At 43.5% G+C, this 23102-nt stretch overlaps 1 protein-coding gene across 10 annotated transcripts in view; it reads right to left on the bottom strand.

Moving 5' to 3' along the window:
• Positions 1-23102, bottom strand: part of LOC138245662 (protocadherin gamma-C3-like) — an 830748-nt gene that overhangs the window by 510408 nt on the left and 297238 nt on the right. The window contains exon 1 of one of the 10 annotated variants that reach the window (XM_069199421.1): positions 3099-5903. The exons of the other annotated variants lie outside the window; for them this stretch is intronic. Within the exon in view, the coding sequence (XP_069055522.1) occupies positions 3099-5789 (2691 nt within the window). The 5' untranslated portion in view covers positions 5790-5903. Of the gene's footprint in view, positions 1-3098; positions 5904-23102 lie in introns of those variants that run through there. 10 annotated transcript variants of the gene reach the window in all.

Genomic DNA, 23102 nt, shown 5'->3' with positions numbered 1-23102 from the left:
CAGCAACCATCAACAGCAGGCCCACAGCAGCCAACCAAGGAGGGGTGTGCGAAATATGTGTAATTTGCTTTTACATTATTATGCAAACAATTGAAAAAAAATACAATGAAAATACTCATAATTATGCGAAATGCAAAACTGCAATTTAGCTCTATATTTTAGTGTGAAATGTGTTCTTGAATCAATTGTTAAAAACGTATGAACAACACAATTGCTGTTAACAATAACTGATTACATTTTGGTCTCAGCTCTGTGTAGCACACTATTATTTTCAAGGTCTTCAACACATGGTCCACTCTAACCGTAACTCTCGTATCCATTCAGATCCAGTAGACATAGGGATCACCTGGATACACAAAGTAGTGTGATCAGTAAACCGCAGTGACCAGTGGAGATTGTTTGGAACCAATTCAACTAATGCGTTATAAAGTACTGGAGCAATGGTTTGCCAAAAAGAAACCAATAGCCCCTGTCACCCAAAGAAAGCAGTGACCTCCAGTACGGCCACCATACATATGTATCAGTACATATCAATACAACGCTGTGTACATCGTGCGGGACTCAGATGTTTGCATTATGTTACATTTCACAGATTTACAAATGCAGTTCTTATATTTACACTTTCAGTAGAGAGAGGGTGACACCTCATTGAGTGTGTGGAGAGCAGACCGCCGGCCAGCCTGGTCTGCAGACTCTGGCCTCTGCTACCCTGGTGGATGACCACCTGCATTATTTTGAGAGTCCCACGAAGGAGGCAAGGATCCCATTGCCTTCGAAGTAGGTCTTACTCTGGTGGCTCCATTGAAAGCACTGAAGATTTGCTGAGCGGGTGACATGTTTAATGGGTCTGTTTGCCAACATTTTTTGTTTGTCAAGGATAAACTAGCACATGAGTTCATTTCTGAAAAAAAAAAAGAAAAAAAAAAACCACCTGGACGCCGATGCACAGGGAGTTTTCTCTCTGAACGCAACTGAGCTGCATCCCCGCCCCACACCCCAATTGACTGCATGGCATTCCTGAGTAGGAAAATGTAGTGATGTCCTCCTAAATGGCTGTTAGACCAATAACGACCTGAGAGACATCAAGATGTTTTGAACAGCACAGCCAGCTGCAACTCTGCCATTTCAACACAAGTGTTATCACTACTCTTAATAAAGCGACTGCAAGCTTGGTGAGGTGGAATCAGTGCAAATTTACTGCAGCAATCTCACTCTGCCAAACTGTAAATGACCCCCTAAGTGATTTACTCAGAATCACACAATGTTCAGACAAATACTCACCATCTTTGGCACTTAACCACATCTCTTAACACAGTTCTTAAAACTCTGTGCCTCAGTTTGAGATGTGCAGTACTACAATCCCCACAATCCTTCAGCAGAATCACTAGCTGCTTTCTATCAGATTGCCCTTCCGATTTCCTTGCGCTTCACTATTTAAGCATGCAAGCTGGGAAGACAGATGCATCATTATGCAGTGGCTACACTTTGGAATACTTTCCGCCATCTATCATACCTTCCACAAACTCATGAACTTGAGAACTGCATGTAAAACCTTCATCTCCTGGAGCTCAGAGGTCACATTTTCTGTAACCACAAAAGAGGTGAATGTGGAGATGTTCAGTCATGATGTAAAGAGCAGACCTATGTGGCCATTTAGCCGCATATTTTCAAGAAAACAAGATCACAAGAGACACAATTATGAGGTATAGACAACTAGAGGAATGGCACAAGCTATGTCCATTAGTAAGACAACCACATGTTTAAAAGGAAACTGAAGGGAACTCCCATGTACAGACTTCTGCAGTCTGATAAATAGAGATCTATGCAATTATGATAATTTCTGACTGGGTTCCTTCAGTGTAGCTCTTGGTCTGGATTATGATAAGGGCTCACTTTCTCTGTTTGCGCCATGGCATGACATAAAATGGATGTGCTGGGCGCAAACAGGGAATCTGCACCCTATTACGGAGCTTCACTTCACCTCTCCAACAATAAAGTAATTTGTTTGTCCTGAACCTCTCTTGTTGAAACAAAACAAAGAAACCAATTCTTGCTGCTTGCATTTGAGCTCAGCTTCTCTATCAGACATGCTCCCATTCCAGTCATTGCCGCTGATGCCGATTGTAAATATATATAAAAACATTTAAGTCCCTTACATAGCACAAACTCTCCCCGAAGGTATTGGAAGTTTTACGTGACTTGGTTGTATTACACAAGCACACATTTTTTTAGGCAAAGCAAGATTAAGTAATTTGGTCAGAATCAGAAGATGTTGAGTGGTGCCGAACCTTGAGTTTGCTTTCCCAGGTCCAAGGTCACAAGCTCTGGACACGGCGCCACATCCACTCATGTTTTTATGTTAAGTCAAATTATCTAAATTAGAACATGAAAACAGAAATAAATGTTGCTGCGCACAAAGCAGGGTATTCGAATCCCAGCAAAATGTTCTAAAATGTCCCTGCTGAGACCATGTTCCCATTCTGGGGCACTGACCAGTGAGACTGTAGGCGGCTCCGGTGAATCTCCAGCTACTGCTCATACAACACTTTTCACAACAGCTCCCTTCTGTGGCTAAACCGACGGACTGCACAGAGATCAACACAATCGAGGCAAATCCCAACCAGCCACAAACACATACATTCATGTAAAACGTGTTTGCCTTGTATCAAGGAACGCTGCTGATACGAGTCCATACATTTTGCATGAATTAGTGTTCTTCAGAGAACAATGACATTGGTACACTCCTCCCTATAGGTGGTCTGTGCTTGGCTGTGCTCCTCATTACAAAGACTTTTCAATACCAATTCAGGGTTGGAAGTGCTTTATAAATGCAAATGCAAAAGAGGCACGCAACTATAGTTAATCTTCATACATATGAGTCACGCTGATAATGCACGTGTTCGGGAGAGGTAATGTGAGTTTGACCAAGTGACAGTACAGATCCGGAAGTGAACAGTAGAGCTACAGGACATGAATACCTGGACTCATTTGTATAATGACATGCATGGTTAATCAAAACAAAAGTGTATGACAGTTAATAAATGATGCATTTAAAGAAATACTTTCAAATCAGTACATTGCCTAAGAAATAAACGTACCTGGATGAAAGGCTGGACTTCTGTGTCCATACTTAGAATATCTTCAATGAGAGCAGACCCGTGTTTCTTATCATTCTGATTTCCTGTAAGAGTATTTGAGTCACTTGAATTAGGGATCTTAAACTTCCTTTCTGACGAATCTGTTGTTAAACATCCGTCATGAGAATATGCCTGTAGAAAAGCTCTGACACCGTCAATGCCCACAAATGGAGCCACAGGAAGTGAATTAAAACTAACCCCGGATGACTCACTGAGCTGAGATTCCCTCCAGCGGTGAATCCTTAGGGCCAAAAGAAGAATGATCAGGAAAAGGAACAAGAAGGAAACAACAGCAACAGCTACCACCAGATATAGTGTAAGGTCTGACTCCATGTCTGAGGGAGCTGAAGGGTTACTTATATCATAAAGTGTTTCTGGCAGACTGTCTGCCAGCACTATGGTAACTGTAACTGAAGAAGAGAGAGGGGTCTGCCCATTGTCCTTCACTAAAACCACCAGGAATTGTTTTATGGCATCTTTTTCCATAATGGGACGGGCTGTCCGGATCTCTCCGGTGTGAAGACCTACAGTAAACAATCCCTGGTCTGTGGACTTCAGCAGCTGGTAAGAGAGCCAAGCATTCTGCCCAGAATCAGCATCGACAGCCACCACCTTAGTGATCAGATAACCTGGTTCAGAGGAACGAGGAGCCATCTCCACCCCTGAGGAGCCGTCTGTGGGAGTCGATGGGTATAATATTTCAGGGGTGTTATCATTCTGATCCTGTATAAAGAATGTCACAGTGACATTACTCATCAGAAATGGAGAGCCGCCATCCTGAGCTTTCACTTGGATCTGAAATTCTTTGAACTCTTCATAGTCAAAGGGATGAAGTGCGTAAATTACACCAGATTCAGAATTGATGGATATGTAAGAAGAGAGTGGAACATCTCCAATGCGTCCATCGATGATAGAGTAACTGACCTTGGCATTCTGCCCCCAATCCAAATCTGAAGCTTTGGCTACAAAAATTGACGTTCCTTGAGGTTTGTTTTCCATTATGTAGGCACTGCATGACGATTGCTGAAAAACAGGTGCATTGTCATTTTCATCTGTAATCTGAAGATGTATGTTTTCAGTTTTAGACAGAGGTGGAGTCCCGCTGTCTATAGCTGTAATTGTTATGTTGTAAAATGGGACCTGCTCTCGATCCAAAGAACTGTCTGTAATTAAATTATAATAATTGCCAACCGACTTCCTTAATTTAAATGGGAGGTTAGGAGAAAGGAAACAAGTAACATGTCCATGTTCTCCGGAATCCCTATCGTATACCTGGAGGAGCGCGATTACTGTGCTCCTTGGGCTGTTTTCTGTAACTTGCTTCAGCAGAGATGACATCAGAATTTCAGGTGCATTATCATTCACATTAATGACATTTACTAAAACTTTGCAGCGTGAGAAAAGACTTCCCACGTCACTTCCTTTAACTTCAAATTCAAAAAATGTAGCCTCTTCAAAATCCAGATTTTGATTTACAGCTATCTCTCCTGTTTTAGAATCCAATTTAAAGGTCCGTAAAATATGTTCATCCATCTTATTAAAGGAATAGGTTACCTCTGAGTTGGATCCCTTGTCAATATCAACAGCTGTGACTCTGCCCACAACAGTCCCCAACGCTGTGTTTTCCAACACACTGAGCTTATAGACAGTTTGGCTGAAAACTGGTGCATTATCATTCACATCCTGCACATTGATCTGTATCCGCATTGAGCCTGATCTGACCGGGTCTCCTCCGTCTGTGGCTGTGAGGATCAAGCTGTGAACTTCCTGTTCCTCTCGATCTAGTGATTTCTCTAAGACAAGTTCTGCATGCTTTGTGCCATCACTCCTATTTTTTACATCCAATATAAAGTGTTTATGGTCACTGAGCTGATAGTTTTGAAGAGAATAAATTCCCACATCAGCATCGTTTGCCTCTGGCAGCACAAAACGGGTCCCAGGTGCAGCGTTTTCAATTATCTGCAGTACTATTAGCTCATCAAGGAACGTGGGAGCATTGTCATTAATATCTTGAATTTCAACTTCGACAGAATACACTTTCATAACTTTCTCTGAAATTATCTCTACATTTAACAGACACTGGGCTACCTGTCTACACACGATTTCTCTGTCAATCCTTTCACTGATGTATAAATGCCCCTTATTAAGGCTCAGAACAAAATACTGTTTCCTACCTCTGGATTCGATCCGGGCTCCTTCTTCTGATAACTCCTTAATATCCATTCCCAGATCCAAAGCCACATTCCCAACAAAAGAGCCTTTCCTCATTTCCTCGGGAATGGAATAACGCAGCTGCCCAGAAACGGCTCCACAGACTGTCAGCAGAGTAACAAGAAGCAGCAGGGGAGCCCCAGGGTAACTGAGCCTCGGTGTGTGAGCCCCGGAGTAACAACGCTTCGGTGTCTGAGCCCCGGAGTTGCAGCGTCTCCACGTCTGAGCCCCAGAATAACAGCAGCTTGATACCCGAGCCACGGAGTGAATGCACCTCGGTGTTCGAGTCCTGGAGTGACAGCGTTTCGGTGTCTGAGCTCTGGAGTAACAGCGCCTCGATGTTTGATCCCTGCTGCCACAGCGTGTCTGTCCTTGTGACCTCAGGTAACCATCGTTCGGTGTCTGAGTCCCGGAGTAGCAGCGTCTCGGTGACTGCGCCATGGCCAGCAACGGTGCCTCCCAAGTTACACTAGCTCAAAACCAAGCTTGAGGTTTGTATGGAAAAGCATCCCCGAGCGTTAACCAAAGGACAGCCCGTGCATTGACATTTACAGCTAAAATGCCTGCTATCCCCGTCAGTGGGCTATCTTTCTCCGCCGCGTTTAACCCACGTGATCTTCAGGATCTTGTTCCGAGGTTCTTTCCTTGCTTGGTGAACAGCGACACTTGGTGTCTGAAACAATAACTGCACTGGCTCACAGCAGGCTGAATGTTTGTGCAGGAAAGGTGTGTATTACAGCTGTTTATCTTTGTCTTTGCCTATATGAATGTGTCAGTATGAATAGTAAAAATGAATGGAGTCAAGTAAGCCCAGTCATTCCTCCGCGTCGTGTTCGAAATTCGTATTCTTTTTGAGGAGGAGGAAGAACAGAGGGGGTCACCAGTAAACTTATCAGCAAGGAACGACCTATCAGCTGGTGTGATTTAGCAATACTACTATTGTTTTAATGAACAAAAGCACAATACTCTGAGAACTCAATATGTTGCTTTATAACCAATCACGCTCCTTGACCTATCTATCGAACACAGTCCACTGGCTTATAGCTCTGGTAATAACTCATGCTTCAACTTAAATAAAGTGATGTTATCATTGAAATATGCATTAAACAACTACATAAAGGAGTGCTCACCTGTTGCTTATGAGGTAACCAAGTGCACACTCGAGCAACTTTCAAGGCTCCTCTCGTTTTCGGGGGTATCATTGTGCCCCAGGTAAAGCACAGGGCGTCAGCTGACTTTGTGCTGTCCTATGCATATTCCACCCGATGGGCTTTAGACTAGAGGCAATGCGTTGTATTCTTGCAACCCTGAACCATTTGTGTCCAGAAAACGTCTGCTGTATCCTGTGACAAATGACAGTGCTCACACTTTAGATCAGAAGTTCAACAGTCTGCTGATTCCGTAGCCATGTCCTCAATCTTTATATCAGTGTATTAGCAGTCAGTGCGGGCGGCTGCTCAGTAAATGTTGACACTACCCTCTGTGAAGTAGCGCTGCCCCATTTGCCCAAATTGCCATGAAACTGCAGTGCCAGAGTGGCAAAACTCTTGTGACCCACAAAAGTATGTGGCAACAGTTCTAGACACGAGGCAGATAATTGTTTTTTTCCTAACTATCATGGTTGGTGGCGACGAAAGGTGCCCCTAAATCTAGGTCTAGTCGTATTAACAAAGGACACTTAACGTTATTCATTCCAGAGTTACCAGCAGCAACACGTGGGATTAGGGTTGAGGCGCTTGGTTCTCTTGCCCCTGCCTTCTGACGTTCAATTGGTTTGTGTCTAGCCACCAGGGACGGCTGAGTGCATTTCTACCAGCTGATGTGGAGTCCGAGAAGAGAGATACAGTCAGTTTACTTCCAGGTCAAGGCTGCGAGTAGGAGGCCGTGACCTTCAGCAAACACGAAGCACCAATCAGCTCTCTGCTATGAATGTTCATAAATGAATCCATAGGTGAACGTGATGACAGATGTGCGTCTCCTACAATGTACAGCTCCAAGACCAGGGCTGCAGACGACTGCACGGGTTCTCAACGACACAGGGCGTTTGTCATGATACCCGAGTGGATCCATAGATCACACCTGGCAGGGACCATGCACATCTCCTAATCCAGCCAGTGTTCTGGTTAGAGAACCACCAGCTGCGTGAAACGTACTCAGAAGACCTTGCGATCAATACACATTTCCGGGACAGAGGGTGATGCCTGCAGCAGCACCCTGGCCTTAAAGGTGTTTTTTTTTTTTACTATTTGTAAAATAATCAGGAATAGTAACGAGGCTGCTGATTCCCCAGCAGTCCTGCCAAGTAGCCCACATCTTGAGGTGCACGAACGCATTTTAAGTCACTGTACCGTATTAACGCAAGTAAAAAGATTGTCGTGCAAATCCCGGCTTTTTCTGAAAGTTGAGTGTACTATATCTTTTGTGCTTTGAAGTACCAGCTCTGCTGTTTTTCGAGAGGCTATGTTGAGACATCTGGGGCGGGCGGCGATATGCATCCAACAGATGTTCTGACTACTGATCGCAGCCAATAGATGTTCTGGTAATTCACGGTGAGGCTGTCTGGTTCACCATAAATGCAGAGTGTTTTATTCATTGACGCAGCGCACGCTGATCCGACTACCTCTCCTTCACACTCATTGGTCACTACCAGTAGGCATGTGCGTGTGCTGTACAGCCTGCCCTGCGCCACAAGAGTTGCTGCTACCTGGCCAGTGGAGTGTGTGTGCTGGTAAAGGAAGATCAGCAGCTGCTTGAGTATGGCCCACTCAGTTTGGATATGGAAAGTGGAGCAAAGACGCATCAGGGAGTTTTGGCAGCGAGACACTGATACCAACATGTAACAATAACTGCTGGGCGGTTATCCGAGGACCGATGGTACCAGGTGAGTGGAGCTGTGACATGACAGAGGGTCTCCATACTTTATGAGTCAGGAAGGCCAGTCCACCAGTGCAAATATACTACAGTGGCAGGAGAAGTCAGCACCAGGAGCAGTGTCTCAGGTTGCCGGTACAGACAGCTACAGAGGCTGGGACAGGGGGACGGAGGCAGGAGTGGATTTAATTTGCACAGCTGTAGGTCACGAGGCCCTCACTCAGTGACAAGTAGTAGTGTAATATGAACAAGAGTACGAGGGTGCTGTGTGGAGCAATAACCATAATTGAAAACGCACAGTTTGTATTAGTACACGTTCACTAAGTGATTGCAAGCGTTCTCATCAGTCACGCCTTTGGTAGAACACAATTCTCTACCCGGGTTTCTCACTGCAGAACAAGACGCAACTGCACTGTAAACCATTTTTCCTATGATGTAAATAGAACAGGCCACTGTGTACTCGTATATCATATCAAATTAAATCAGGATTTATAGAGCACAATTAGTCACCCCTAAGGGTCTGAAGGCACTAAAGGGGTTTGTCCTCTGTGCTTCAGTTGAAGAGACAGGTTTTAAGGTGCTTCCTGAATTGAGGTAACAATGGTGACTGCCTGAGGTGCAGGGTGTTCCAGCTGTGTCGCGAGGTAGGTGAGGATCTTCCTCCAGCAGAGGTCTTTCGTACGCGAGGTATGGTGGCTAGTGCCTGTTGAGCGGTGCGGTCTGGTGGGGAAGTAGAAGTTGATGTGGTGGTTGGGATAGGCGGGTCCTAGGTTGTGGAGGGCCTTGTATGCGTGGATAAGGAGTATTAAGTCAATTCATTTATCAATAGGAAGCCAGTGGAGGTCTTTTAGGTGAATGGTGATGTGTTCACGGCGGGGAACATCCAGGATGAGTCTGGTGGAGGCATTGTGGATGTGCTGTAGTTTCTTCAGGTTCTTCTGGGTGGTGGCAGCATAGAGGGCATTGCCATAGTCAAGTCTGCTGGTAACCAGGGCATGGGTTACAATTCTGCGGCAGTCCTTTTGGATCCATCTGTAGATCTTTCGGAGAAGTTGGAGTGTGTGAAAACAGGAGGATGAGACTGAGTTGACTTGGCGGGTCATGATGAGCGATGAATCCAGGATGAAACCGAGGTTGTGTGCGTGGTTTGTTGGGGGGAGGATGAGATGGGGAGGGTGGCAGGCCACCATGAGTCGTCTCAGGCTGATGTGGAGGGTCCCAGGATGAGGAGCTCTGTCTTGTAAGAGTTGAGCTTGAGACACCTATTCTTCATTCAGGCGGTAAGGGCTTCCATCCCGTTGTGGAAATTCCTCTTGGTAGTTGTGGGGTTTTTGGTCAGGGATGATCATCTGGCTGTTGTCAGCGTAGGAGACGATGTTCAGCCTGTGGTTTCATTACAATGGATGCATGCAGGGCCATGTAGATGTTGGAGAGTGCGGGGCTCAGGGAGGAGCCCTGTGGAACTCCGCAGCTGATCTCCGTAGGTTCTGACAGGTAAGGCGGGAGTCTGACTATCTGTATTCTGCCAGATAGAAAGGAGCGTATTCATTGTAGGGCCTTTCCGTGGATGCCAGCTGTGTGGAGTCTGAAGCAGAGGGTGAGGTGTGAAACCGTGTCAAAGGCAGCCGATGGGTCCAGTAGGATGTGGGCTGCTGTATGGCCGCGGTCAAGGAGCGAGTGGTTGTCATCTGTGGCAGCAAGGAGGGCGGTCTTCGTGTTCTGGTTGCTCCTGTAACCCGATTGGGACATGTCCAGGATGTTGTTGTCCTTGATGTGCTTACCGAGCTGTGTATTGATGGCCTTTTCAATGACCACAGCTGGGAAAGGCAGTTGAGAGATAGGGTGGTAGTTCTTCAAGTCCAGGGGTTTCTTCAGGAGCGGGAAGATCTCGGCATGATTCCAGTCCTCAGGGAAGGTAGCTGTATCCATGGAACAGCTGAGGTGTGGCAGAGCTCGGGTGCGATGGAGGGGTTGGATTTGTTGAAAATGTGGTGAGGACAGGGGTCCATAGGGGCTCTGGAATGGATGCTGCTCATGATGGAACGGGGCAGGTCTGTGATGAGGGTGGTCCAACGGTGTAGAATCTGTGACAGTTCAAAGGGTCAGAGCTGAGTGTTTTTTGGAGGGCTTGGAGGGTCTTGGGGTCCAAAGCTGTCGTGTATGTCTTTGATTTTTCAGTGGAAGAAGTTGGCTAGTCTATCGTAGAGGCCTTGAGATGGAGGGATATTTGCTATTTCTATTTGGGGTTTGTCAAACTCTTTGACCACAATGAAGAGCTCTTTGGTGTTGTGAGTGGTGGCATTAACATGGTCTTGCAGGGCGGCTTTCTTGGTGGCTCTGATGAGATGGTGATGGGATGTGATGGAAGCTCTGAAGGCCTCGAAGTCTTCCGGGGACTTGCTGTTTCTCCATCTTTTCTCTAGCTGACTGCTGGTGTCCCTGGAGTCCTTGACTGTGGAGGAGAACCAGCTGGCCTTCTTGAGGTGGTGTTTAACTGAGGTTTTACATAGAGGTGCTTGGGTGTTGGCGCATTCAGAGATCCGTTGGTGAAAGTTCTGTGCTGAGATGTTAGCATCTGTGTGAGGAGTGGGGGAGACTTGCTGAGGGTGTTGGTGAGCTGTTTCTGGTTCCATTTTCTGCTTGGGGCTCATAGTGTGTGGAGGTGGATGGGATGGTGAAATGAATGCAGTGGTGGTCAGTCCAGTGAAGCGTGGAGGTGTTGTCAATGGTGATGTTGTTGCTGCTAGAAAAGATGGTGTTGAGTGTCTGTCCAGCAATGTGTGTTGGCTAGGTGACCAGTTGCTTTAGTTCTATTGTGGTGAGGATCTTGAGCAGGGAAGAGGTGTTGCCATTGTCAGTGTGGCAGTTGAGGTCACCAAGGAGGAAGTAGTTGGTGGAGGCGAGAGCGTGGGGAGGAATTATGTTGACAATGGAGTTGGTGAAGGTTGGGCAGGGGCCGGGTGGCCTGTAGATGAGGCTGCCGTGGAAGGTAGACTTGGGGGTGGCATGTATCTGGAAATGGTGGTGCTCCATACAGGGGGAGTGCTCTTCTGCATTGGTTGTCAGGTGGAGGGTGGATTTGTGTATGATGGCCAGGCAGCCACCTGGGCCAGAAGGCTGGTCTTTAGAAAGTATCTGTGGTTGTTGGGGATGGCAATGTCCAGTGCAGACCGTGGGTTTGTCCATGTTTGGTGGGAAAGGCGATGTCCAGCTGGGTGGAGTCTAGTAGGTTCCAGAGTTCTATGGTGTGTTTGTGGAGGAAGCAAATGTTGAGGAGGATGCAGCTGATGCGCTCCGAGTTGGTGTTCGATGGCTCAGTGGCATGAGGGTCCAATGCTTGGTGTAGGGTGAGGGTGTGGTGGAAGGAGAGGCAGGAGAACGGTCCATGGGTTTCTCTGGGTGATGTGAAATGGCAGGCAGTGGAGCATCCTGTGTTCAGCGTGTGGAGGGTGTCCGCATTGTCGCAATGGAAGGTCGGAGGACCAGGGTCTGTGGTGCTGGGCGCAGTCCAAGCACGGATGGGTGCAGACAGGCCTGTCTTTGGCGCATCTTCGGTGCAAAGGTGGCGCCCCTGATGCGTGCCCGTGCAGCGGCTACCATTAAGAAGGCGAGGGGGGACAAGAGGGTCCAGTCAGCTGAGAGGCCTGGAAAGCGATTCGCAGGGAGGGAGTGTGTGGGGCCACAGGGGCAGAAGGGGCAGGGAACAGAATTTGGGGAGAGAGAAAGGCTGAAAGGAGAGAGAAAGAGACAAGAAAGAAAAAGAAAAGAAAAACTAAAGATGACAGAAAAATAGGCAAAAGTAAAAGTGATAGCAAAATACTTACACACAGATGGCCACTAAGCCACCAGGGATGAGGTGCAGGTGGGAGCCTGTGGGTGGAGGTGGGCCTCAAACTGAGAGTCAGGCAGGCTCTCAGTTCAAATGCAGCAGAGGCAGCAGCAGCAGTAGGTGGAACTGCACAGAGGAAAGCGAGCAGACACTGACCAAGAAGTCAGAGGAGTCACCCTCTCAGTGCGCAGTGCATAAGACACTGTTTAATAATATCTCTCTTTTATGGAATCTTAGTAGCTTAATTGATGCTGCTTTACAACTTATACCATTCAAATCATTTAGAATCATGGAAAGAGACTCAGCATGATAATAAAAATGCACAAACCAAGAAATATATATTTTCACAACTAGACTACATGAATTCTGATTTATTTAATGCATATTCTGGTGCTTGTACTGAAAAAAAGTTTATTTTTTAAATTAATTAATATTATTACATGGATAGACATGTAATAAAATGTAATTCAAAGTTTTGTACATAAATGTCACAAGAAAGGTAGGGAATGTCACACTTAAGCACTCTACACATATGAAAATGTCACACATATAGCAAGGAGAAAGTTGGCAGCTATGCTCAGTTACTAACGATCTTGCAAACATCTGATAACTTAAGGCACCATGGCCTTGGATTGAAAGAAACTAGCAGGGGAAACAGCTCTGCCTGCAGTAAACGCAGATAAAGAGGAGCAGGATAAGGGCCAGAAGATGCACGAGCTAGAGGTGAAAAACATGTCAGAAGCACCAGGGAGGTCTTTTTGTTTGTATAGATATATGGAAGAAAGGGCCTAGCGAAGGCCGGAAAGCAGTCCAAAGAGACATTTCATCACTCCTTCTGGAAGAGAACGTGGCAAACGTTGGTAGGCTGGCCATTAATTACCTCAGTAGCTAAATAGGCTTCACCGGCCTTGGGTTGGTCCCTTGATGGGTTAGAGCTGCTTCTTTCTAGGTGTTCACACTTTACCATATTAGCAATTCTACAAGTAAACACATTTTTAGATTTAGTTTTGACAGGACACCCTCTGTGTTGCACCTCATCCTTTCCACTTTATACTCAGTTGAATGTGCCTCGGGCAGAGGTGTACAGATCAAATTCACTATGTTCAGGGCGCTAGAGTGAGATCCAGCTGGGATTGCTGGAGGAATACCTTAACTACTTTGCCTGACCAGCAAACTCAAGATGTGAGGTGGATCACACAAAACTTACAACATAGGTATTACAAGGACTGAAGCCAAAAAACGGAGGATGACAAAAATGAGACAAAACAACTTCTGCTGCTGCAGGGGTCTGGAGCTCCATCCAGATCAAAACCTATCAAGTGCCCTACCTACTCCACTTCCAGAAGGAGCTGAAGTCCCAGCTCCTCAAACAACACCTTGTTCATGTTTCATTCCGAATCTGACAGATCCCCCTTGAAGAGAATCTATGTTTCTATCCATGTCTATATATTTACTACAAATATCAACAGATTTTTAAATAAACACACCAACAAATACAGACACTTGTGAAAATAAATGAAAATGGAGCCGCAGGGGATGAACACATCTCCTTATCGCCTGTTTTTCATGTAACCTCAAAATTTCCTTCTCCTGCTTTTCTTTCGTAGACATCCTTCCCATTCCTTTAGCGCCATGACACTATTTAACAACTTTGAATACTACTTTGCACGTTTGTGTTCCTATACATTATACATCCGTTGATAAGAGCTGCCTCAAGAAATAATACTAAAAAGGTACTTGCAACTTAGTACAGCAGTGACGTAAGACAAGATACATGCAAAGGCAACGTCCACAACGGAGGGGGGTGGCTAGGCGAAGGCAGGGGAAGCCCAGCATAGTGGAGGAGGTAAAAGCAACTCAATACATGATTAGACAGTGCCACAAGCAACCATCAGAGGCAGGCAGGCCCACATGAGCCAAACAAGTAGTGGTGTGCAAAATTTACTTTCACATCATTAAGCAAAAGTTTGGGAAAATACAATGCAATTTTTCATAATAAGACAAAATGTAAAACTGCCAATTAGCTCTATATTTTAGTGTGAAATGCATTCTTGCGACAACTGTTTATGCAAGGAGGCATTTCTCTCTAAAAACACTTGAAAAACCCAATTGCTATGAACGACAGCGATTCACATTCTGGTTTCAACTCAGTGTTGTAGAGCGTGATGTGTTAGGTCTTCAACACATGCTCTAACTCTTCCCGCTAGAGGTGGGTGAGCCGTTGAATGCTGGAGCAATGCTCAAGACTAAGGCCTGCCTCTGGCTCCGCTTGAGGTCCTGTTGGAATCCCAAGCCCATAAGGAGTCAAGCTTTCATGTGACACCTGCCTGCCTGCCTCACTCTATCCAAGATGTGGCGTAACAGCCACAGTTTCCAACCAGATTCGAGTCTCGACGTTGGCTCAAAATCCTGTATTTCTGGGCAAATCAATTAATCTTCCCTGTCAATATTCAATGATTGTGACCTTGTGATAATGTAACTAATGCTCATGTAAAGCACTCAATGTCTTGAGTTCATGGTACATAAAAACTGCAGAAAATGCAGAGAGTTAAAACAAAGCCTTAGCATAAGGAAAGACAAATAGATACCCATTTCCTGGCTGATTTGTAAAACGTGAAATAAAACCCAAATAATTTGCAGCTTCCCCGCTTTTCGTGTGATCTTAGGCAAATATTTTATTTCACCAGAACTCTTTTTATTACAGTGTATGAAAGCACTTTCAAAAAGAGCCCATGGTCCCTGTCCTTCAAAGAAACCACTGACCTCCAGTAAGTCCAGCATACATAGGTATCAATATATATCAATACAACACTGTGTACATCAAGACAGAATTTAGATGTTTGCGTTGTTTTACATTTCACATATTTACAACTGCATTTCTAATATTCCAATTTTCAGTAGATGGAGAGTAACACCTGATTGAGTGTATGGAGGGCAGACTGCCAGCCAGCCTGGTCTGCAGAGACTATGGCCTCTGCTCCCCTGGTGGATGACTATCTACATTATTTAGAGAGTCCCGAGAAGTAGGCCAGGTTCTCATTGGCTTTGAAGTAGATCTTACTGCAGTGGCTCCATTACAAGCACTGAAGACTTGCTGGGTAGGTGGCATGATTAATGGGCCTGCTACCAAACCTTTTTTTGTTAAGGATAAACTCATGCTTTAGTTTATTTCTGAAAAAAGAAACCTCAAAAACAAGGACCTTGATGCACAGGAAATGTTCTCTCTGAAGGCCACTGAGCTATATCTCCAGTCCACACAACAGATTCTATGGCACTCCTTGGTAGGAAAGTGTAGCAATGACCACCTAAATGGCTGTTAGTTTCATATGACCTGCCATGTGTACCAGTTATCAGGTCTGAAGTTTTCAACAGGATACCCAGATGCAGCTCTGTCATCTCAAAACAAGTGCTATCTTCAAGTAAAGGGACTGTGAGTTTGATGATGTGGAAGCACTGCAAATTTACTGCTAAACTAAAAAATGAACCCCTAAGTGATTTAGCCCGAATCACACAATGTTCATTCAAATACACAGGCCTGGTAAGCGACTGGACCACATCTCTTTTTTTGTTCCAAATGTTACTATTAGTTTTAAGAAAACACAAGAAGCAATAAAAACAATAAATAACATCAGATACAAAGAGTACCTGGAGGCTAAACACATAAGAGTATGCTACAAATATTAGAAAGCATCAAAAACATACAGTCAAATATATATGCAAAAAGTTGACCAAAGGATATTGTTGTACCTAAAATCCAAAATAAAACATAAAACTGACAATATGTTAATGAGATTAGGAGATGTTATCCAAATGTACAAACAGCAATGAATAGCACCACTCGGTCATATTGATCCTATAAATGAAACAAAGAAACACAAAAGGAAACATATAGGGATCAAAGATTCATCGACCTTGAGGGAATACTCTATAATAGAAATGTAAAAAGATAAGAAAAAGAAGGCGAAAGAAAAGGACAAAAAATAGTGAAAAAAGGAAGGAATAAGCTCCATGGGGGTGTAGAGCACAGTGTAAAGCTAAACATTTCCTGCAGGAGGAAAAATGACAGAGTAGAAATAAAGAGTCCATTATGCTACAGCCATGAAGGTGTCCAGTGTATGCCAGAGTGATTGTGATGGGACAAATGTCCTAGTGAAGAATGCTAAACTTTTATGTGTACTCCTAAGGGAAGTAAACCATGCCCACAACATTGTTCAGAGTTTTCCATTCTAACAAGATAACTTTGACTGCCACCATCAAAAGAACGTTTAATACAGCCATATTGTTATCAGATAACCCCAAAAGGGGTTCAAGACATATAGGCCCAACATGATGAGGGAGAAAACAACATGATTAGAGGACTAGACCACATCTCTTCTCAATCTTCAAAACCCTGAGACTCAATGAGAAGTGTACAAAATTATGATCTCACCTCTGCAGCATAATCACCAGCTGCTTTCTATCAGACTACTCTGTGTCAACAATCTCCTTTTACTTGCACTTCACTATCTAAGCATGCAGATTGGGTAGATAGATGCTACATGGTGTAGTGGTCACACTCTGTAATAGCCTCTTCCATTTATCATAGCATCCCAATAGGCATGTACTTTAGAAATGCATTTGAAACCTTCATCTGCTGTAGCTCAGAGGTCATATAGTCTGTCATCACAAAAGAGGTCCACGTAGAGATGTTCAGCCACAATGTAATGAGCAAACATATATGTCAATTTAGCCTGATGTTTCCAGATAATGTGTCATCATCTAATAGAAACAATCTAGTTATAGGTTTTACATAATTATGAAGCAAGAAACGTTATTCACTGCAAGGTGTTAAAAGGGCATGCCACAACCAGCAGGCATGAGGTAATTAAGAAAATATAAAACACAAAAAAAGGACTATATAACAGGTAGCAATTATATAACAAGCAGGCTTGATGTAACAAGAAAGTATTGTGCAATAGATGTGCTTGAGTCAGCTAGCAGGCATGATGAAATGCACAGGCATAAAAGATCTGGGTTATTACACCACGTGACTTGCTGGAGATGCACCCAGGATCAGTGTGCCATGTCCCATGTACTTTTCCAATGTGCTGACTATACAAGTATTGGTCGTCCATACCGTTTCACTTGGTGAGGCCTTTAAAACACCTAATACACTGATGGAATTGTTAGTTCTACAGTATGAAATGGTCAATTTCCCGTTCTTAATGACCCATATGAGAGGCCTATTGGAAACAGGCCTTACCACAGCAAAAATCTGCATTTTGCGATAATGGAAGGCATAGCATAGACTAACTGATAATGAATAGTTGTCGGAGATATTCAAGACTGTCACGTCCAAATGACTTATTTACAGGGTACAATACAAGGTGGAAGCATTAACATGCATTTGGGAACCCTCTGTGACTTACACAGTCCTTACCCATAGCCACATGGGAGACCCCCCCTAGGGAAGCCTCACCTCTCTTTTCTTCTAACTCTCCTACTACATAACGAAGGTGACTGTAGAGGAGACGGATAACAACCCACGCTCCTTCACAGTCAGCCTCAAATTTTGCATAGATCCCTGTCTGCTGTGACCACTGACTGCAATTGCCAGTTTATGCTTGTTCGCACTACTCCTATTTTAAACAGTTATGTCTTCGGAACCCTTATTGGACATTTCTAAATTTGATATAATTTTGTTTAGGAAATTTTACTCTATGTGTCCAATTTGGTTTGACATTTTTAATGTACTGCATTTCCATCTTATTACTGTTTTGGTATTGCATAAGTTCTTTATATGTTCCCTCTGGGGTTAAGCTGCTCTCTCTCATAGCTACCAGGGGGTTAAGCTCTGCTTTATTTAATGACTTTAGTGGGACACGCTGACAAGGATTATTCTTATTGCTTGAGGAGTGTACTCACCATCACAAACAATATTCCGATTTCTAACACCCACTGCATTGCAAATACCATTGCAAGCAAACCTTCAAGTCACAAGATACATATTATAACAAATATACACAATACATTAATCCTACGTACATCCAGAAGAAATACAGCATTTCACATACTGAACTACAAAACCCAGAACAATACTCAACAATGCATGGCTGCATGCCCCCTACTCCTTAAACCCAACCCACTAAGGCTCACTTGCCTTGCAGCACAAACCCCTGTAAGGGTCCTACATACATCTGCTCCATAAAGCAGCCTCTCACACACAACACCAAACACTGCACACATGAGAAATACACTGTTGCAGGTTTCCCGCTCTTGCAATAAAACAGACCAGCTGTGTTGTAAAAAACATACTTCAGCCTGACTAGAAGTATAAAACATCATTATTCTATCTATGGACTTTGTTTTCTACTCAAGCAGATGACTTCATCTTGCTTGCATTGAAACATTACCAAAAGTAAAATAACCCCACATCTCAAGTGTCAGAACTAGCAGAACCCACCTCAAGTATTTCCTCTTTCTTTGCATATTTTATTCTTCTGAGTTGTTTTTAATTTAATTTCCTTGTAAGCACTCTTCTAAGTGGACACCACAAAGATTAATGGTTCACTTTGCTTTTTACCAAGTGCTCCTTAGTATCAACACCATTTTCCTTTGACTAAGGCCAGGTCATGGTGAAAGCATCAGACATGCCCACGCACTTTTTACTATTTTGCACTATGATAAGCTTGAAACAGAGGTGTTGCTATGGATTCAAAGAATTATGAATGAATACACTTTTTCATTTTTTTTTACCTGAGACCAGATTTGACACTGCTTCTATGTGTCTGCACCAGCTGTTTTCTGTGTGCCTCAGAAGAAGCTGGTGTTACTTCTGATCATGGGCGTATTTTTTAGCTCACTTTCTAGAAGTGTCTCCTGTCTGCTGACAAGACAACGATTTGCCAAAGGCAAGCTTCTCTGTGCTCATTTGCACTAAAGGGTGGGACCAAAAACAGAATGCTGCAATTCTGTTTGAGACTCACTTTGAATCACCTTCTTTTCACTTTTCTAGAAACATCTTCTAGGCTCTTATTCATCTCTTCCCAACCTCACCTACACTTCAATTAACTGGGTCTCTGCCGCTGGCATAAATCAAACTGTAAGCACACAAAAAACGTGATGAGAGGAATGCTTGCAAGTAGTCTAACCAATGGCAATCAGATGGGGTAGAATTCCAAACCATTGTTTTTTTGCCTACCAAACTACCTACTATTAGACCCAGCCACACCTAAATAAGGCTTAGTATTTCTCCAAAAGAACAGCCCAGCCTGAACGTCTTAGCCATGTCCTCTTTGAACTGAAAGACAAGCAACCCAAGACCTTTTCAACCTATTTGGGCCACTTGAGTTGGGTTGCTTGGTTCCAGTGGCACTGTGAGCATGCAACCCAGATCTGGGAATACCAATGGCTACTCGGGGCACTACATGGAATACACAAAAAATGATGACTGGAGTAAATTGTCTTGAATAGCACAATGGGCGAATAACTGATGGACTGGAATGATACCCGAGTGATTGACAGTGGGTAGACATTTTGCAAGCATTCATTCCATCATATTTCAGTGTCTGATAAATCTAACTGCAGCACAGTATGCTCTAACCCCTTGACTGCCCCGTCCTGCAGTGACATTCACTCACCTCACTTCCCCTCTGGTAGAGATGTGCACCGTTAAAGGTACAATCATTCCTCTTTCACAAGTGGAACATTTGGAATCTCATATTTGATCAAATATGGGACAGACACGTCTTGTTTTATAGATGTATGTGCTCCGGACTTAGCTTGTGCTTTTCTAAAAAGTTATAAAGTGCTTCGCTGTGACTACAACTTCCAGGGGACATTGCGCTAATTAAAAACAAAAACAAAAACTTTTAGGCTTCCCTCTTATCACTGGTTCACTACCCCATGCATTTAAGTCTCTGGTCTTTTGCTACAGACCCACTCTCAAGTTTTGGTTTGCTTTACTGCCATCCAGACTCACACCGAGCATGGATGTCCATTTGGACATAAATAGATAAGCTGTCTTGAATATGGTAGAAGCCAATGTTCTGGGTGACTTTAAAACATGGATGGCCATCTAATGTATGCCTTATTCCAGTAGAGCGTTCACTGGCCTGTAGAATCCATCATATGGATTGCTCTTCTGCTCATTATGATGGCTGCACACTTTGATATATTTTTGGTCCCTCTCAATTCCATCTTTGTAGTTAGGATCCTCACTTGTACTTTGATGGACCACATCATGATCAGCATCCCCAATCTCATCACTGATACAACCTGTACCAAACTGTTCTATGTCCCTGTAACAAGATCTCATGCTTGGGGAAACTGGACACACAAACTGACACTGATGATCTGAAATGGAACAAGTTAGTATTTATTGACCTCACTTTTACTGATCCAAACTCTTTGGTCAACTCTCACATAACTATTTGTACCACCACCTTTGATCATATAATCCACTTCATCCCCGGGAAAACCACAACCAAAACTAACATATGGTTCAACTAGAAACTTCAGACTGAATCACTGCAGACCCACTAACTAAAACGAAGCTAGTGGAATGCCACAACATTATAAAGGTATGATCATGAGAGTTTAATCCGCTTTCTTTTAATTATTTTGATGCTGTGAGCAATACTTCAAAGGACCTGGTTAAAGTTGCTGCCAGTTTTCTGAAATTTTAATCTCCCTCACAGGCTCTCTGTGAAAACACTGCTTCTGCCCTGGGCTGGTCCATAAAATGATTAATATCTGGGTTAATTTCCCAATTGTTAATCTGACTTTGCTATCCCTACCATTTTCCTCACCTCCTGAGCTCATCAATTGACAGAAACACCTGGAAATCTCTATCAATTATGTCACTGTTCATCTCACCACTCTGGTGGGGAGAGACGTGTTAAGGGTTTCCTTTGTGTTTTTTCTATTTAAAAATTGCCAGTTTGTATATTTTTCAACTGCTAAACTTGTGAAGAATTTAGGAATAGGGCTGCAAATTTAACCGGTGCTCATGTAAAGCACTGTAATCTTCCAGTGGAGTTTGTGCTATATAAATCAATAAAAAATAATCCCCCTCCAGCTTGCAGCCTTTGTTGGGTGCAGACACTCAAAGAAACAGTGAGATGCCGGAGGAAGAAACAACATACCACAAGCAGGAAGTGGAAAGGCAAAAGAAAAAGTACTGCACCGACACTGAGATATATGGCCAATCGTGCAATAATCCATGTAACAGGGTCAATGTCCAAGGCAGTAAGAAAACAGCCTCAAGGCGGGACAAACCTAAACCATTTACCGGGACAAACCTAAAGCATTTACCTAACAAACCATAGGAATTTTGAAAGGCAGGCCAAGCAACAAATGAAAGTGATTGGCATGGTGAAAGCCCACAGAAGTAGATTACAGCATGTCGAAAGACCGCGCATGCGAGTTGCTCTGGCTCGACCGAAAAATGAGATCTCATTATGGTTCAGAAGATATGGTTGGGTACAAATCAGCTCTAAAAAGGTACCATCAATTGAAAAGGGAAGCCAAAAAAGCTTACTTCACCTTACAAATTGAAGTAGCCAGTGATGACCCCAAGAATATCTCCGAAATTGCGATCAGTTTTCTTCCAGCCGTGCCCCCCCGGCAATACTTAGGAAGGTCATGGCTGTTATAAATCCCATTATCAACTCATTTTTAAACGTCTCATTATCTTCGGCCTGTGGCCATGGTCAAACCTTAATGGAAGAAACAATCTGCAGATCCTAACTTCTTATTTAACTTTAGAAAAATGTACTTTCTCCCTGCAACACTGTGATAAAAGTTAACAGATGAGCAATTAATGGACTATTTAGAAAGGCTCAAGATTTTACATTTATCACATTACACCGAATCTGCCTTCTTGAGGTGTTGGAGTCAGTAACAATCACACTTAATGATGGTCATATTGCTGTTCCTATTCTTCTTGACCTGTCCAACAAGGTGCTGCACGCTGTATTACTTGAGCGTCTTGCCTATATTGGAAATTTGTGGTTGGGTTTGATCCTGGTTTCAGCATTTACTTGTATATAGTAAACAGGTTGTTACTACTGGCCACTTCATTTTAGGAGAAAATGAAGGACGTGGTTTCGTGGGATTCATCCTTTATCCCAGCACTATTTAACATTTGTGTCCTCTTTGATGTCTCTTATTGAAGCTTTTGAAATCTGCACCATCTCATATGGATGACACTCTAGTGATCCTGTCTCTGGATAAGAATTCTTACCTGAAATCAGTAATTTGAAGTGTAACTGAGATAAAATCGAAATACTCTAGTTTGGGGATATGTACCAACACAGAATGGGGATAGTACTGGCCAGAACAATTAAACATTAAGCTTGACGCTGAGAGATAGACAGACAGACACACACAGACACATACACACAAAATTCATTTAAACTATTTTGTGGGCATAAAATTACATAGTGTGTTAGCAATGACTATGCTTATGAAATATAAAAACATCTTACAGTATAGCAACATTGAAAGGTTCAGGTGCAACAGACACAAGAAATAACACAAATGTAAAGTAAAATGAAAACTCTTTCATGCTAATATACTTCATAGCAAATTATGGTGTACATCTGGAAGTTCATTTCAGTTTCCTTAGAGGATCAGTTATACCCTATTAAGCGGTCTGCTAAAGGTGCCAGAGCAAAAGATGCCAACCTCTGTCCAACATAGGTAGGCCACTTACCCTACTTAAAATGATCACCTGTTTGGCATTTCATTTCTAATAAAAGTGATTCCACGCCTAGGCAGAACTCTTGTTTGTTAAAAAACACACATGCCCGATTTGCCACCATAAAATGCCGTCCCGAATAATGGTTCTAGAACAAAAGAACAATGTTTACATGCAAGCAGTTTTGTCCCTGCATGTGGTGATCATTGCTGATTTTCCCTGTATAGCTCCACAATTAGAAGCGTTGATGCAATGCATCTCAGACTACATCTAGTACAATTGGCATCAGGAAGACTGTTGGAAATGGCCCTTTTTGCAGGATTATCCCCAAACGTTTTGCCTTTGTCCTCCTATTTTTTCAGGTCTGTTTTTG

This window comes from Pleurodeles waltl, chromosome 7 (genome assembly GCF_031143425.1).
Source record: "Pleurodeles waltl isolate 20211129_DDA chromosome 7, aPleWal1.hap1.20221129, whole genome shotgun sequence".
NCBI lineage: Eukaryota > Metazoa > Chordata > Amphibia > Caudata > Salamandridae > Pleurodeles > Pleurodeles waltl.
This window is presented reverse-complemented; position numbering and strand designations above follow the sequence as displayed.